Source organism: Marmota flaviventris, chromosome 12 (genome assembly GCF_047511675.1).
Source record: "Marmota flaviventris isolate mMarFla1 chromosome 12, mMarFla1.hap1, whole genome shotgun sequence".
NCBI classification, from domain to species: Eukaryota; Metazoa; Chordata; class Mammalia; order Rodentia; family Sciuridae; genus Marmota; species Marmota flaviventris.
In genome coordinates this window covers 34,186,188-34,203,537 of record NC_092509.1, presented here as the reverse complement: position 1 = coordinate 34,203,537, position 17,350 = coordinate 34,186,188, and the positions used below count along the sequence as shown (strand labels likewise).

Below are 17,350 nucleotides of genomic sequence, written 5' to 3'. Positions count from 1 at the left end.
CAGGAGCTGGAGAGGGTGGATTATAAACTATTAAAGTGCCTAGTATTACTATTTCAAGGAGTAGACCTACTTTTAAATGTCACAATCTGATCAGAACAAGGAATTAATAAGATATCCTAGGAATGTAGATATAATATGTACTGGGTAAAAATGACTTGTTTTTCTATATCAGCGATGTAGGTCTTCTTTAACCAAAGCCATCCCTAGGAAGCTCCCAGGGAAATGAGGTTACAGTCAGCTCATAATTATGATGTTGAGTACTTTTGAGAAAATAATAGGAACTTTAGATAAGAGAGAAAGGCAAAGGGGATGGGAGACACTTATTCCAGGGATGGGGCCATACTGTTTTGTTTTTTTTTTTCATTATTTATTTCATATAATCCTTGTAACACTCCTGTTGAGAATCTATTCTCATTCACATTTTGAAGCCATAAAGTCCAAATATCAGAGTGTACATATAATTTATTCATAGCATGTAATTATTAAATATCAGGGACAGAATTTAGATTTTTTAAAATTCCAAAACCAAAATCTTTCTCTATATAACTTTTCCTACAGAAATTCTCTGAGTATTAAATATGACTGAAGATAAATGAATCACCTAGGATAGTTAATTTAGGAGTGTGTGCTAATAATACATCTACATATAAGAAAACCATAAACCTTGGAGTAGAAGCATCTAAAGAGTATTTGGGAACAGAGTAACAACCCAGTAATAAATATGCAAGAATCAATAAGGGTTGAAGAGAAATTTCTCATGTAGTAATGGGGTTTTATTTAGAGAGAATGAGAATGTTATTCAATGCCAGCCCATTACTGAAATGAAAAACACCTGACAGTTTCTCAACTGCTGGTAACTGTTGCAATGGGCATTTGAATAGGACCATTCTTCATTGTGCAGGACTATGGAACATCTAAAGCTGACTCTCCCAACTGAATCTCAGTGGTGTCTCCCAGACATGTGATAATCAACCCCCTCCCTCATACACACATTTCCTACTACCCACTGGCAGTGAGGAAGAGGGTTTTAGCCATTTACTACTATCACGGACCTTTCAGGGGTAATCTAAAGAAATGCTGTAGAGATCTCTATTCTACTTTTTAATAATCTCTCAAAAAAGTCTAAAAAAAAACCAATTAAGGAATATTGAAAATAATCCCTTGAGTCTGATCCTAGGTAAGAAAACAGGACTGGTTGATGATGTACAAGTGACAGAAGTTTTAAGATAAAACCTACCTTTATAGACTTTGGTGAAGGACTGAGGAGAGAGACTGTGTACCATCACCTCTGAGGACCAGACTATTCAAAGATCTGGGAAAATGTAGCCATGATCACAACTCTGAGATTGTAAAGTTCAAGTAGCTCCAGAAGTTTGGAAGTATCACAGAGGTATAAGCGTATCCACAGGGCTGCAATGATGAAGAGTGAAATTGATGCAGCTGCAGTCTATAGAGCTCTAATTTTGAAATGGTGTTGAAGTGCAAATGCTCACGTATTTGTGTTGAATGTAGAATTGCAGTTGACTTTGTATTATCTTCACTGTTGTTTAAAAGGGGGTTGATTTCAGTCTAATTTTTCAGAAGAATTTGCAAAGTCATTGAGAGTAAAGGATGACATGAGGTCATACAGTTTTAAAAGAGACAATTAAAGAGACTCAAAGCTGAGTCCACTATGCTTTTCTTTCTCATCTATATAAATGCATTTATTTGTGTATATATACTTATGTGTGTTTGCACACATATTACATATGCACAATATATATGTCACTCTATCGTACACACAAACTATTATAGATGCACCATATATATTTATATGTGCATGTACGTTCACACATGCACACACACACACACACACAGCAAATTTAACAGTATAGTTCCATTAGGTTGTAACTATAAGTGCTAAAACAGTTGAAACTCAGACTAATGGAGGAAATACTTCAGATACTTGAGTTACTTTGAAAGAAAAAAAAGGAAGGAACCAGCCCTGGCTTGGGGGCCGGTGGTACAATGCCAATGGCTGTCTTCAAGAGACCAAGTACTTGTTCCTTTTCACTTCTTTCCTACCCAGATGAATGGTCTTTCTCTTGCACTGAGAAGGGGAAGACAATGAGCAGACTGTAAGCATGGTCAGGATGTGTCATGGCCTGACTTGCATGAATCCGGGTAAAATTTAGGGATGAGATCTCTCTCTGTCCTAGGAACATCTAAACAATTATGGAAAATGAAAATACATCTGAAGAAGGAATCTGGGTGAGTGAAGTTATCATTTTAAAAATGTAGAATAAAATTTGCTTTATAAACCAGAGACTGGATAGATTATAATTGGCAAGAACCCAAAAGGGCTATGTTTCTGCTATGTAATACATCTACTTTTAATTTACCTAATTTTTATAGTAGGACATTTAGTTCTATAAAATATCCAATAAGTGCAATAAGGTTTGGTGATGTGACAAAAAAAATACAGCCCCCATTTATATTTGAGCATCTTCTTTGTAGGACTGTTTCTGGGCTTGTGTATGTAGTCCTGAGGATCAAACCCAAGACCTCATTCATGCTATGTAAGTGCTTTACCACTGGGCCACATACACAGTCTACATTTTTAAGAATTACATCAAATGATAGTCTTTGAGTCCTTAGAAAAGGAAGAGAGGTATTCTGGTTCCTCATGGTGGATGGAGAGTGCTGGAAATTAAGGAAAAGAAAGAGAAATCTATAATAAGCTCCCCTCCAGAGCAGACCAGAACCTGGATGGAGACCCAGCTGATCACACAGGGCTGTACCCCAAAAGTATTATGTAGCTTCCAGGCAACATAAGCAGAAATTTCATAGGTATCCAACACACACAAATCAGAAAGCCAAGATGTAGTCTTCTCAAAAGGCTTCCCACAGAGAGTAGAATCTAAGATGGCAGGTGGATTCAAGGGAGCAGCTGGTGCAAACTCAGGGCAGTGTACCCCGAAATGTAGCAGACCTCAGGATGAAACTCCAAGCTAAAATTTGACTACAATATTTAAGTCCAGCTTGTGACAAAAGGAGCTCCGTATCTTTGGTCTGGGTCTGTAAATTATTCAGAGCAACTCACATTTTTGCTCCTCATGTAGGAATAAGTCTCAAGTTTCTTCTGGAGGTGATGACATCCCCCCAGCTTTATTAAAGTGTAATTGACAAATAATAATTATTTGCATTTAAGATCTACAATGTAATGCTTTGATATCCATATAGATGATTGCCACCACCAACCTAATTAATATATCTATCACCTCACTTAGTTCCTTTTTTTTTAATTTTTGGGAGAACATTTAAGATATACTCTCCTTAGCAAATTTCAAGTACACAACACTGTACTACCAGCAATAGTCCTTCAGCTCTCCAGAACTTATTCATCCTACATATCTGAAACTTTATACTCTTTGATCAATACCTTCCCATTTTCTCCAATGCAAGCTCCTGGGAACCACCATTCTGTCCTTTGCTTCTGAGTCTAACATTTTCTATATCCATTCATCCACTGATGGACACTTAGGTTGATCCCATATCTTGACTATTATGGAAAATGCTACAATGCACATACTACTCCGGTATTCCTTTGACATGGTTATTTTATTTCCTTTGGGTATATAGTCAAAATGGGATTTGGGGGTCATATGGTAGCTCTTTTTTAATTTGGGGGTGAGCCTCCATATCATTTCCATAATGACTCTAGTCATTTACATCCCCATGAACAATCTTCAAGGCTTCCCTTTATCTTTTTTTCTGCATCCTTGCCAACGTTTGTTAACTCTCATCTTTTTGATAATGGCCTTTCCAATAGGCATAAAGTAATATCATATTCTAATTTTAATTTGCATTTTTCTAAGGATGGGTGATGCTGAGCCCTTTCTCACATACCTGTTAGCCATTAAGATATATAATCTTCTTTTGAAAAATGTCTATGTAGGTCCTTTGCCCATTTAATCAGGTTATTTGTTTTCTTGTTACACAGTTGTTTGAGTTTCTTATATATTTTGTATAATAACCTCTTTAAGGATTTGTAGTTTGATAATGTTTTCTGTTATTCTGTAGATTGACTTGTCATTCTGTTGATTGTTCCTCCCTTTGCTGGGAAGAAGAATCTTTTTAGTTTGATAAAATCCTATATTTGTCTTGTCTTTTTTTTTTTTTTTTTTTTTGCTTTTGTTGCCTGTGCATTTGGGGTTGAGGTTATATTTTAAAAAATAAAAAAAAAGAAAAACAATAAGGTGCACATTAATTTCAAGAAAAATTTTCCCCTATGTTTTATTCTAGTAATTTTAAGTCTTCATTCTATTTTGCATTGATTTTTGTATGTGGAGTGAGATAAGGTCCAATTTCATTCTTCTTCATCTGGATATCAAGTTTTTCTAGCACCATTGTTGAAGAGACTATCCCTTTCCCCTATTGTGAGTTACCGGCACCTTTGTCAATGATCAAAAAACTGTAAATGAGTAGACTTATTTCTGGGCTTTTAATTTTCTTTCATTGGCCTCATTGATCTTTTCTATAGGTTTTTCAGCATATATTTCATTCAGTTCTGCTTTGATTCTTTATAGTTCCATTCTTCTGTTTATCATAGGCTTATTTGTTTTTCCTTTTCCTACTTCCTTGAGGTATCATTTTAGGTTATTTTTCTGAGATTTTTCTTTTTTCTTCAGATTCAATTATTTACAAAATACTGTCTTAATACTGCTTTATCTGCATTCCATAAATTTTGAAATATGTGTTTGCATTTTCATTTGTCTCAGGATATTTGTTGATTTCCCTTTTGATTTATTTGTTTACCAGTTGATGACTCAGGAATGTGCTATTTGATTTCTGTATATCTATAAATTTTCCACTTTCTTTCCTTGCTGTTGGTTTCTAATTTCATATCATTCATAGTCAGAAAAGATTCTGGGTATGTTTTCTGTCTTTTTAAGTCTGTTAAAACTTTTTTTTCCTTCTTTTTATTAATTTTATATTTTTAAATACAGGACAGCGGAATGTATTACAATTCTTATTACACATATAGAGCACAATTTTTCATATATTTGTATATAAAGTATGTTCATGCCAATTCATGCCTTTATATGCATACTTTTTATATTATAATTCTTATTACAAATATATACCACAGTTTTTCATATCTCTGTTTGTATATAAAGTATGTTGACAACCAATTCAAGTCTTCATACATGTACTTGGCAGCTATTATGAAGACAACAACAATAAGTGCTGGCGAGGATGTGGGGAGAAAAGCACACTCATACATTGCTGGTGGGACTGCCAACTGGTGCAGCCAATATAGAAAGCAGTATGGAGATTCCTTGGAAATCTGGGAATGGAACCACCATTTGACCCAGCTATCCCTCTCCTCGGACTATACCGAAAGGACTTAAAAGCAGCATACTACAGGGACACAGCCACATCAATGTTTATAGCAGCACAGTTCACAATAGCTAAACTATGGAGCCAACTTAGATGCCCTTCAGTGGATGAATGGATAAAAAAATGTGGCATTTATACACAATGGAATTTTACTCAGCATTAGAAGCGAAAAAAATCATGGCATTTGCAGGTAAATGGATGGCATTGGAGAAGATAGTGCTAAATGAATTTAGCTAATGGCAAAAAACAAATGCTGAATGTTTTTTCTGATGTAAGGAGGCTGATGGGATAGGGAAGGGGAGCATGGAAGGATTAGATTAATTCTAGGTAGGGAAGAGGGGTGGGAGGTAAAAGGCAGGGGCAGGGGATTAGCAAGGACAGTGAAAACTTTTTTTAATGTAACATATGATCTATCCTAAAAAATGTTTCATGTGCACTTGAACAGAATGTGCATTCTGCTGCTATTAAATGGAATATGTTTATTAGATCTATTTGGTCTACATTACAGTTCAAGTTCTCTGTTTCCTCATGCCCAGATGATCTGTCAGATGTTTAAAGTGGAGAATTTAAATCCCTTACTATTTGTAGTATTTCCATCTATGTCATCTTCTGGTTCTGTTAATATTTATGTTCTCAATGTTAGGGGCATATATATTGTTATGTCCTTTTGTTGAATTGACCCCATTATTATTATGTAATGACTTTCTTTACCTCATGTGAAAGTTTCTGATTTAACCCATTATGTTCCATAATCCTAAATATAGTACTGATATAAAAAACTATAGGTTTTATAGGTTTTTATATCAGTACTATGAAATTTCTCAATTAAGTTTTTATGGTATTGGATGATGGGACATGGATTAAAGCCTTTTTTATCTGATTTAAGTATAGCCATCCCTATATGGTTACCATTTCTGGGGAATTTTTTTCCCGTTCTTTCACATTGGACCTATGTGTGTCCTTAAGATAAGTTTCTCATAGGCAGCATAAAGTCAGATTTTGTTTTTTATCCATGTAGTCATCTATGTCTTTTGATTAGAGCATGTAATTCACACATTTAAAGCAATCATTGGTAGGAATGACTATTGACATTTTGTTAATTATTTTCTAAATGTTTGATAGTTCCTTCTTAGTTCTTCCTCTCTTGCTGACTTTCTTTGTTTTTCAATTATTTTTGTAGTGTTATCTTTGATTCCTTTCTTTTGCTTTGTGTATTCTCTACCAGCATTTTCTTATGGTTACCTTAAATCTTATGTAAAATATCTTCAAGTCATAGCAGTCTAGTTTAAATGTATAATGTCTGCTTTATATGAAAACTTCACACTTTAACTTCTCTTCTTATATTTTATGTAACTGATATCATAATTTTCATCTTTTTTGTATTGCATATTAACTATTAGAGTTATTTCTAAGACTTCTTTTAAATTTTAGTCTTCAGTTAAAAGTGATCTATGTACCATCTTTACTGAAAGCTGCTGAGTTTGTCTACATTCTGATCTTTTCTGTGACTTTTATTGTTTTGTATGTTTTTATGTTTTTAGCATAATTTCAACTTGAATAAGTTTATGAAGTAGTTAAGAATGGTGATGAACTCTCGTTTTTGTTTGTCTGGTAATGCCTTTATCTCTGGTTCATTTATGAAAGTCAGTTCAGCTGGATATAGTTCTCTTGTATGGCCATGTTTTCATTTGGTTTGTTTTTTTTGTTTTGTTTTGTTTTGTTTTGTTTTCCAACACTTTGAATATATCATCTTACTCTCTCCTGCCCTGTAATATTTTTGCTGAGGATCCTCTGATAGCCAGATAAATGTGACCTGGTATTTAACAACTAGCTTTTCTCTTGTCTTAAAAATTCTCTCTTTATCTTTGACTTTTGAGAATTTGATCATATGTCTTCATGATGATCTTTTTATGTTTAATCTAGTTGGGGTTCTTTGGGTTTTGTGAATTTGGTTGTTCATTTCTCAAAATTTGGAAAATTTTCTGTTATTATTCCTATAAGTAAGATTTCTGGTTCCTTTTTCATTCTCATTTCCTCCTGGAATTCCCAGTTTGTATTTTTTATTTGCTTCATTGCATACCATAAGTCAAGTGGGATTTCCTCATTCTTTTTCATCTTTTTTTCTTTTTATTCTTCTGGATAATTTTTAATGACCTATCTTCAAACTCAGTGACTCCATGACTCTTTCTTTGGCTTGATTGACTCTGGTGTTGAAATTTTCTAAGGATGTTTTAAAATTCATAATATGATCTTCAGCTCCAGAATTTTTGTTTGGTTCTTTTTGGTGATTTCTCTTTGTTAAACTTCTTATTTTATTCACATATTGCTTTCCTGATATCAGTTAGTAGTTTGTGTTCTCTTATAGTTTATTGAGCTCGTTTAAATTCTTATAATTTCTTCCCCCTCCCCACCCTGGCTTTTGACAGTGCTGGGGATCAAGCCCAGGGCTTCCTGCATGCTAAACAAGCAGTTTACTACTGAGCTACATTCTTGAGCCTCATTGAGATCCTTTAAGATAATTATTTTGATTTCTTTTTCCGGCATTTTGCAGTCTCTGGTTATTTGGATGTATTATGCGTTTTTATTTGGTTACTTTGGTACTGTTACATTACCTTGATTATTTGTGATCTTGTTCACTTATTTTCATGTTTGTGCATTTGAAGAAACAGAAAATTCTGTCACTCTTTACAGACTGATTTTGGCAAGGAATACCCTTTATTCAGCCGAAACATGAATTATGAGCAGGTGGTCATTGGAATCTGTGGGAGGGCTTGCTGCTGGTGGCCTAAGGCTGACTGGCTGTGTCACAGAGTGGATGGGCCTAGTGCCTGACTGCAGCAGCTGTCCTGCACTGTGCCTTTGGATCCAGCCTTGGAGCCTGGATTCACTGAGCAGGCCTGGTGCTTGGGCCCATAACAACAGTCATGGAACCGGGGATCCATTAATAAGGGCCTGGATTCTAGGGCTTCAGAGAATGGCCTGGCACCAGGCTCCACTACGTAAGCCTGGATTCCATGGGTGTTTTTCTGAACTCAGATTCATGAGGGAAAATGGTGCTGGGGCCAGTCTAAATCCTGGAACTACAGGGTCAGCCTGGAACCTGAAGCCTTGGGGGCAGCTTGGAATCTGAATGCAAGGCAGCCTGTCGCTGGCCATCACAGGGGTGGTCTATGGCAAAGCTGAGCTCTTGCTTTGCCCACCTTCCCTTGTACAGAGGGCATCTCCTCCCATTCTGTGTTACTTTAGAGAGGGATCACATAAGTAATCTGACACTACCCTCTTCAAAGTGACATTCCTTATTGCCATTTTTCACCCAGGTTCTACAATTTCTCATCTGGATTTTTTAGCCTTTATGAAAGTTTTTTTTTTTCTTTTCATAGATGGTTATTCAAATTGATGTTCTGAGAGTGGATATGCATTGGAAACTTCTATTCTGCTATGTTGCTGATATCACTCTATGCTCACCCCCATACAATAATGCTCATCCATAAATCATCCTTAATAGACCATAGTACATTATAGTTTAATCAACATTCAATGTCCATCCCATGCATATAAGCATGTACATACAGTACTCACATAGTACATAAAATATTCACCAAGCTCCAACCAACATCTATTCAAGGAAACGACAGTTCACAACCTAAGTCGAACCCTGACATTGGATAGCACATTCCAATTCACTAGCGGTGTGTACCCCATTACTTTCATAAACCTCTGTGATCAAGCCTTTTGAAATACTACCTGGGTCTACGTAAGAAAATAAGTAAACTTTATTTACAAAATTCAGAAAAAAGGGCACCATTCAATGCCCCCCACCCCCAAAAAGCTAGATCTTTTGTGCACTATACAGCTCTAGGGGATTCATTCACACAAGGTACAGGGTAAATAAATCCATATCTAGAAATCCTGGATAATCAGAAGCTTATAAGTGGATGTGGAGTGAGAGGTATTGACAGTGACCATGAAGAATTAACAATAATTAACTATAAACAAGTTACATTGAATTATTTGTGGAGCAAGATGGAAAAGGAAGAAATAAAATCAATAATTTTGTTTCTAATTCAAAATGAAAATGGGCAAGGAAGTTTTTTGTTTTGTTTTTTTTGGTCTTTCCTCTCACCTTTGATTTCAGCTCCTATTCCTCCATTTGGAGTTGAGGAGAAGTACTTTATTTATATAAATTATTTTCAATTTATATAAATTTTTATACTGGAAAAATTCTGTGAACATAATTTGTAACCAAGTTATCACTTGTTGCTTTTTCCTCCCCAGGAAATGACCTTGTTATGGTTTGTAATCCCCAATGGTGTTTTAAGCCAATACAGTGAAGGAGTCCATGATATGAGATATGGTCACACACACACACACACACACACACACAGCTAGTTCATAAAATATATTTGGTATATTTTACCTTGACAGCTAGTTGAAAATATAAAGGAAATCAACAGTATTATAGGTTACTTCTTAGGAACTCATGGATATGTTTGTTAATTTTCCAATTAACCATTTCTACCACACATGTTTTTATTTAAAAGACTGAATTATAAATGAGCGTTTGTCTTACAGCAGGTAGTTTATAGCATGTAAAATCTATATTATGACATAAAATGCAATTTGTGAAAAAATCAAAAAGTTGAACTACACTCAGATTTCATTGGTTTGCTTCAAGCAAACTGTCTGCCACCAACACTGAATGGTTGACAAAACAAGAGTTGTTGACAAACAACACCCAGCTAATTCACTTGTTTTTTCATGAATGGAAGCGGAACCTATCACATTTGAGGTTAATGAGAAATCAGAAAAAGCAATCCGTTCTCCAGATCCCATCTGTAAATTTCTATCTATTCTGTTAATGGGTAGACATCACAGGACCCATGTCATAACCCAGGTGACAAAAGTGACATGGGCCATTGTTATTTGTACTCTAAAAGCAGTATTTAACTACAAATGTTTAGTGCCCTCCAGGCATACAGATTAGCTCCAACCTTGCCTCTGGGGTCAGAAATAGCAACTGAAGGATGATGAAATAGAATATTTTATGTAGCCCCTTGTACATTCAAGTTTTATAGAATGTTTCACAGGCAATTATAGCCTTTTCTGGCTTCCTTTATTACCATGACACTTTCAATTAAATGAAACCATTTGCAACCAATAGGAGGTTAATATTTTTACAAGGTACCTGTTCTATCAGAATATAAAGAAGGATGTTCAAATTAAAAGCTGTGGACAGTAAGTGATTTTAGTATCTATTGCCTTGCAGTTAATTCCAATGGTGTACCCTAACCCAAACAGGAATAAAGCAGATAAACACATCTTATACTCAGTCTGAAGTTCAATTTTAAAGTTATATAAGCATCCTAGTGTAATTCTACAATCAACTAGTATGCATTACAGAGAAAAGACCTTGAAGGGTGAAAATTACAGGGAATTTAAATGATGGTCTGGGTTTTTGCTGATTTTTATTTTCAACACTCTTTTTGGATGCTTTTCATCTAAACTGATTCCATTACACTCCCATTTTACAGATTTGGTAACTGAGGCACCGAGAAGTTAAATAACTTAGTTAAAACACCAGGAAATAATTTAACTCTCTTGTGAAATAAATTCTCTCATTGTATGTAATTCACCCACCAATTTTAGTCTCATTTGGTGCATTCAATAAAGGAATCTAATTTAAACCTATTGATAATATCTTCCAATTAAAAAAACAGAGGCTTCAGCAATACAATAAACATAATAGGATTTGAGGTGATTCCAATTCCACTCTAAGAATACAGGCTTGAAATTTCACACAAAGAGAACACATTTTTTCTTCCTTAAACTCCTTGTTTAACTGTAAAATCCAGTGAGGGACAGTATGTGCTTCTGGGAGTTTTTAACTTGAGGAAGTGATCTCAAGAGAAGTCAGAGGATAACACCTAACTTTTTGTTCTCCACAATAGCTCACACAAAACTGGACTCAATTAATTCTACAATATTCCATGAAGATCCCTAAATTTTGGAATCATGAGACCTATTATAGCTATATGACTTAGGACAAATTACCCAGTCTTATTAAATACTTCATCGAATAAATAAAAATAATAATAAAACCAACATTCTTTTTGAATTATTGTGAGGATAAAGTAAAGTGAGCACATGAAAATAATGTAATTAGTAAAGATCTATATAGAGATTGGTTAATTTCATTAGTAACACAATTATCACATTATTACCCCAATAATATTTCTGGTTAATGCATATGTATTTGTGGTTAATACATCATAATCATTGAATGTGATTTATTCCTGATAGAACCTATAATGATAAAATCCTCAAATGACCTGGGAGTGGCTATCAGCCTTTTGCCTCTGTGGCCGGATTACTTGACAGAAACAACTTAGAACTTATTTTGGCTCATGGTTTTAAAGGTTTCACTCCATGGTCACCTGGCTCTGTTGCTCTAGGCCTGAAAAGAACTGAAGTCAGAGCATCATGGAAGAGGGATGCGCCAGAGGAAATCTGTTCTGCTCATGACAGCAGGGAAGCAAGAGACGGGGGAAAGGGCCTGGGATAAGAGAAACCCTTCCAGGACAGGCCTCCAGTCACCTACTTCCTTGAACTAAGTTCTACCTCCCAACTGGGTTATTAATCCACCAGTAACCTATCAAGTGGATTAATCCACAGAGGAGGTTAGATCCAGTCATTTCCCATCTCTGAACACTGATGCCTTTGGGGCCAAGCCTCCAACTACAGGATCCCTCCAGGGACATCCCAGGTCTAAACTATAACAAAGGGGTTTACATATTTTAAAAAAAAGATGATTCAGATGTTTAGAGACCACTTACAAAAAGCAGTCCCAAGAGATCCTTCAAGGTGCAAAGAACAAAGCTACTGATGACACGTGAACTCAGTCAGAACTTGACTTGAGGTTTACTAGTAGATTGGAAACTCAGTGTGTTAGCTATTATTAAAGATTCAAAGGGCAAAGCAGCTTGCTATTTTTTTTTATTTGGTTCTTTTAAAGAAAGATATTTTTCTGAGTCCCAAATTATCAGGATAACAACAACTTTTCAACAAATCTTATGACAAGAAATATGGCTACTATTTATATGACAGGAACATAATGAGTGAAGGAATTTTATGATTAATCCTTCAAATGGCTACAAAGACATTGGAAGAAAATAATTAAAATGTATTGCTTAAATATATTTAAATGTTATTTAATATATTTTTATATGAAGCACCAGAATTTTTTTTTTCCTCTACAACTGGGCATGCCCCATAGTAACCAAAGAAAAGAGATAAATGTATAAACAAGGTGTTGGTAGCTATAAGTACCTTTTCTGCTTTGGACAAATTTCATTACATTATTATATAGCTGGTTCTTATTCAACATGTAATTACATTTCCCTTCTCTCAGCAAGCTAGTAAGTTTACTTGCCACTCAGTTATTACTGTGGCTAAAGTGGTATTTTGTAAGTCTGGAAAATCAAGAACTATTGCTGGAATTATATGTTTTACTTCTTAGTCATTAAGAACTAACCTAGGTTGGTTCCACAGTTTAGCTATTGTCAATAGATTTAAAAAAATGTGCATATAGACACAATGGAATATTACTCAGCAATAAAAGAGAATAAAATCATGGCATTTGCAGGTAAATGGATGGAGTTAGAGAAGATAATGATAAGTGAAGTTAGGCAATCCCAAAAAAACAAATGCCGAATGTTTTCTTTGATATAACAAGGCTGATTCATAGTCGGGTAAAGAGAGGGAGCATGGGAGAAATAGACAAACTCTAGATAGGGCAGAGGGATGGGAGTAGGGAGGTGCATGGGGTTAGAAATGATGGTGGAATGTGATGGACATCATTATCCAAAGTACATGTATGAAGACATGAATTGGTGTGAATACACTTATGTATACAACCAGAGATATGAAAAATTGTGCTCTATATGTGTAATAAGAATTGTAATGCATTTTGATGTCATATATAAATTTTAAAAATTAATAAAATAAAACTAACCTAAGAAAGCCCAGTTTGGTGGCCCATGTCTCTAAACTTAGCTACTTGAGAGGCAGAGGCAGGAAGAATGCAAGTTGGGCAACTTAGCAAGACCCTGTCTCAAAATAAAATTTTTAAATGGGCTGGAAATTAGCTCAGGGGTAAAGCACCCCTGGGTTCAACCTCCAGTACCACCAACCAAAAATCTAACCTGAGATATTTATAGAAATGATTTTTCAATGTGACCAAGAAAGAAAAACAAGGTATTCCCTGGATTAGCAAAATCCGATTCATTTTTCAGAGTAGTGAGGTTTTTTTCCTCCTCGGATTATTTTCACATTGCCCCTTGGTGGTATGAACAGGGTATTAGTGTTAGTAGTGACAGACGTGTTATCAAGCGTGGTCACTGTTTCTCATCCACTGTCATTGCAGCAATCGCAGTACTTGTAGTAATAGGAGTTGTGATTTATTTTAATGTTACAATAATGAAAGTGTGAAGAACTCTATTGTTTTTACTGTTAGCAAATTCTCTTGTATTTTTACTTAGATACTATTTGAAATTAAATTCTTGAAATATGGGAAATCATAGTGCTGAAAAACTTTTTTTTCTTATTAAAGGAAGCAGTTATTAATAATTCCCTGATCCCAAAACTGGATTATAGATAACAGAGAGTAATTCCTTGCCAAATCTATATAGAAATATTGAGGGACAAATGTAGATATCTTATTTATTTTAAATATTCACATTAATAATTATATGTGTAGAATCTTAAAAAGTTTATCTCACACAAGTAGAGAGCAGAATAGTGGTTATCAGAGACTGAGAAAAGCAGGAGAAGGAGGAAGAGGTAGAGATTAGTCAACATGTCTAATGCTACAGTTAAAATGGGAAAAATGAATTCTGGAGTACTAAGGCCCAGTATGGTGCATAAAATTAACTATAATGCCTTGTCTATCTAAAAATAGGAGATTTTGAATGTATGCAGTACAAAGAAATGATAAAAGTTTAAGGTGATAAATATGCTAATTACAGAGGTGAGCATTACCCAATATATACATGAACTACAACATCACATTGTACTTCATTGATACATACAGATATTATGTGGCAATAAATTTATTTTTAATGAAAGAGAAAAAAAAAGAATTAAGCTTCTGAATTCATTGGTGGTGCTACATTTTGCAATTCTTTAATTCTGGGAATTACCAAAGCTTTTCTTAAATAGTTGTTTCGGTGATTAGATTTTATACCAATTGAAAATTATTTTCCATCCTTGCAATGGTTGCCCTTTGTACTAAGCATATAAAGAATATAGAGCAGGAAAATAATACCTGGAGCTATTCTCTCTGAACGAACTTTCAGAACCTAATTCAACATATTTCTTAAAGATTATACCTGTAGGCTTTCTATATCCATTTCAATCATGAAATTATAAATGTTTAATGGTAAAGATAGGAAAAATAAATCATTTGCCCAGATAAATATTTGCTCTTCATGTTCATAATTTTAAGGATGTGATGTTGGACTTTGAACATTAAGGATATGAATGAAATTCTAGAAGGAAATATAATAAATGCAATGATTATAATATCATAAATTGCTATTAGTAAAATATATTTGTTTTTAACAAAAAATGCTCAAATCTATAAACAACTAGATTTGATTCTAGAATGACTTATCTAGAAATTACATGTTAGAATTATTTAAACATATTTTTAAAAAGTCGATGGACATAATAACTTTATTTATTTATTTATTTATTTATCTTGTGGTGCTGAGTATCAAACCCAGTGCCTTACATATGCTGGGCATGTGCTCTACCACTGAGCCACAAATCCAGCCCAAGAATTTAAAACCGAAAAGAGCACAATATTCCAATGAAATCTTCGTTCCTGGCATAAAGTAAGATAGCAAAGTTTAGCATTTTGTGAGTCTTCAATACTCCACAGTTTTGTAAGAGTTTTTAAATATCTTGTGTGTTTTATTAATTCTTGTGAAAATTGAAAAATGATCTATAAGAGACATATCTAATTAATTCATAATTGCTAAAACATTACAATTGAATTGCCAAAAATAATTTACTTCACATTTTATTTTTTAAAATTGTGTATGCATTCCCATTTGCATGTTTATTCTCAATGTGTGTTCCTTAAGTTCATATTAAAATCAGTTAGCATTCCCTGAATGGACTCTTCATTCAGGCAGCCACAGACCCTGGAGGCAAGAAGCCAGTATAGGATTACCAATTTGTCATGGATAATCCACAAAGTAAATAAATGTAGTGTGAATAATTGAAAGTGGGTTAGAGTTGTAACACAGTAGCTATTGAAAGTTAATTCAAAGCTAAGTCCTCCATAGTAAATTCCCTCTCATTCTCCAACTGCTAAAATAGGCTGACACTGATAACTGTCTAAATGAAGAGGCATTTGTACATCCTCAATAATTGACCATCTTATCTGCAAACATAGATCTTATCTTCTTGATGTGGTGATAGTATTATAAAGGCTTGAGTAATTTGAGAAATTTGAAAGCTTTGTCATGGGTATTTAGCCACTTTCAAAAAAAAAAAAAAAAACATTTCTGCATTTTATCAAGAAATGTGATTTCTTAAACTTCCTACACTGAGATTATAGCTTAAGAGAAACCAAAAAGCTATTTTGAAAACAAATTCACTTCTACAAAGGACTTGTACATTAGGCCAGTGTTAAAATATGAAGGGACTAAGAATAAAAAATTAAATATTTGAATTACTTATAGTAGTATAATAGCATTTCTCAGCCAAATAATCTCTTGGGACCATAGGCACTTTCCTCACAATTAAAATTGCACCTATCACAGAATTATGATTTAATGGTCTGCAAGTTACTTCCAAACCATATGAGAATTGTTACTTTATCCAGACCACCTGTTGCCAATCAGACATTATAGATATTGTGTTCCTTTTTCATATAGCTACTATATTTTATTTCCAAAATAGGATTACAATTGTGTTGGAGGCATTCTAATTACAATTTTATCTGAACTTGTTTATTTAACATATTTTCTATTTTTCTAATCATAGGTTTCATATACACTGGAGAAGTTGTGCATCGGATGCTAACAGCCACACAGTACATAGCACCTTTAATGGCAAATTTTGATCCCAGTGTTTCCAGAAATTCAACAGTTAGATATTTTGATAATGGTATGTATCGCATAGCCTACTTTTTGTTGAATTTATATTTTTAAACATCAAGCTACAGAATAATGTTAATATTTTTGTGGGGCTTTTTTTCATTTTTGTTCTTGTTGTTTTGATTGATCAGATTTGTAAGTCACTTGATGCAAATGTCCTGAAACAATAAATGTTGTACGGTTAATGTTAAAGATGTGATGTAAAGTACATGGTCAAATGACATTCATTCATTTATTCCCTCAATTGCTCATTCAACAATGTTTATTGGCTTCTGTTATTCACTATAATAAATGAGTTCCTATAAACAGTACCTCAGACAAAGCAAATGCATTTATTTGCTACTATTTTTAATAAGTCCTTGCTATTTAAAAAAAATGCAAGTAAGTATAATTCTGCTGATTCTGATCTTCAAGTAGAGGTGTCATATGGATATTAAATTCCCTAAATTTATGAATTCTATGTATCTATAAGATGAGCATACCTTTTTAAAAAGTAAGGTAGTAGCTATTTAAAGTATACTTAAGAAATAAAAATTTTCTCATTTTAAAATATGAAATAGATCTTGTTAAGACTGACCAAGTGTCTTGACTTTGTTCTATCCCTGTATTTCTTTTGGGAACATACAAGGTAGAGAAAATGTATAATGTGCCATTAAATGCTACTAAATAACAAATTCAAGATCTTGGAGGCATAAATGAATTTTTAGCTATACATTTCCTTGGCAGAGAAAAAAAAAATTATAGGCAAAGAAGATTTTTGCACTGGAAAAAAATAAAGAAAAATTTCTGTACTCTTTAGAATA

At 34.0% G+C, this 17,350-nt stretch overlaps 1 protein-coding gene across 1 annotated transcript in view; it reads left to right on the top strand.

The window, feature by feature from the left end:
* Plxdc2 (plexin domain containing 2) overlaps positions 1–17,350 on the top strand; it is a 431,569-nt gene that overhangs the window by 295,227 nt on the left and 118,992 nt on the right. The window contains exon 6 of the mRNA XM_027928684.3: positions 16,435–16,557. Within this exon, the coding sequence (XP_027784485.1) occupies positions 16,435–16,557 (123 nt within the window). The remainder of the gene's footprint in view (positions 1–16,434; positions 16,558–17,350) is intronic.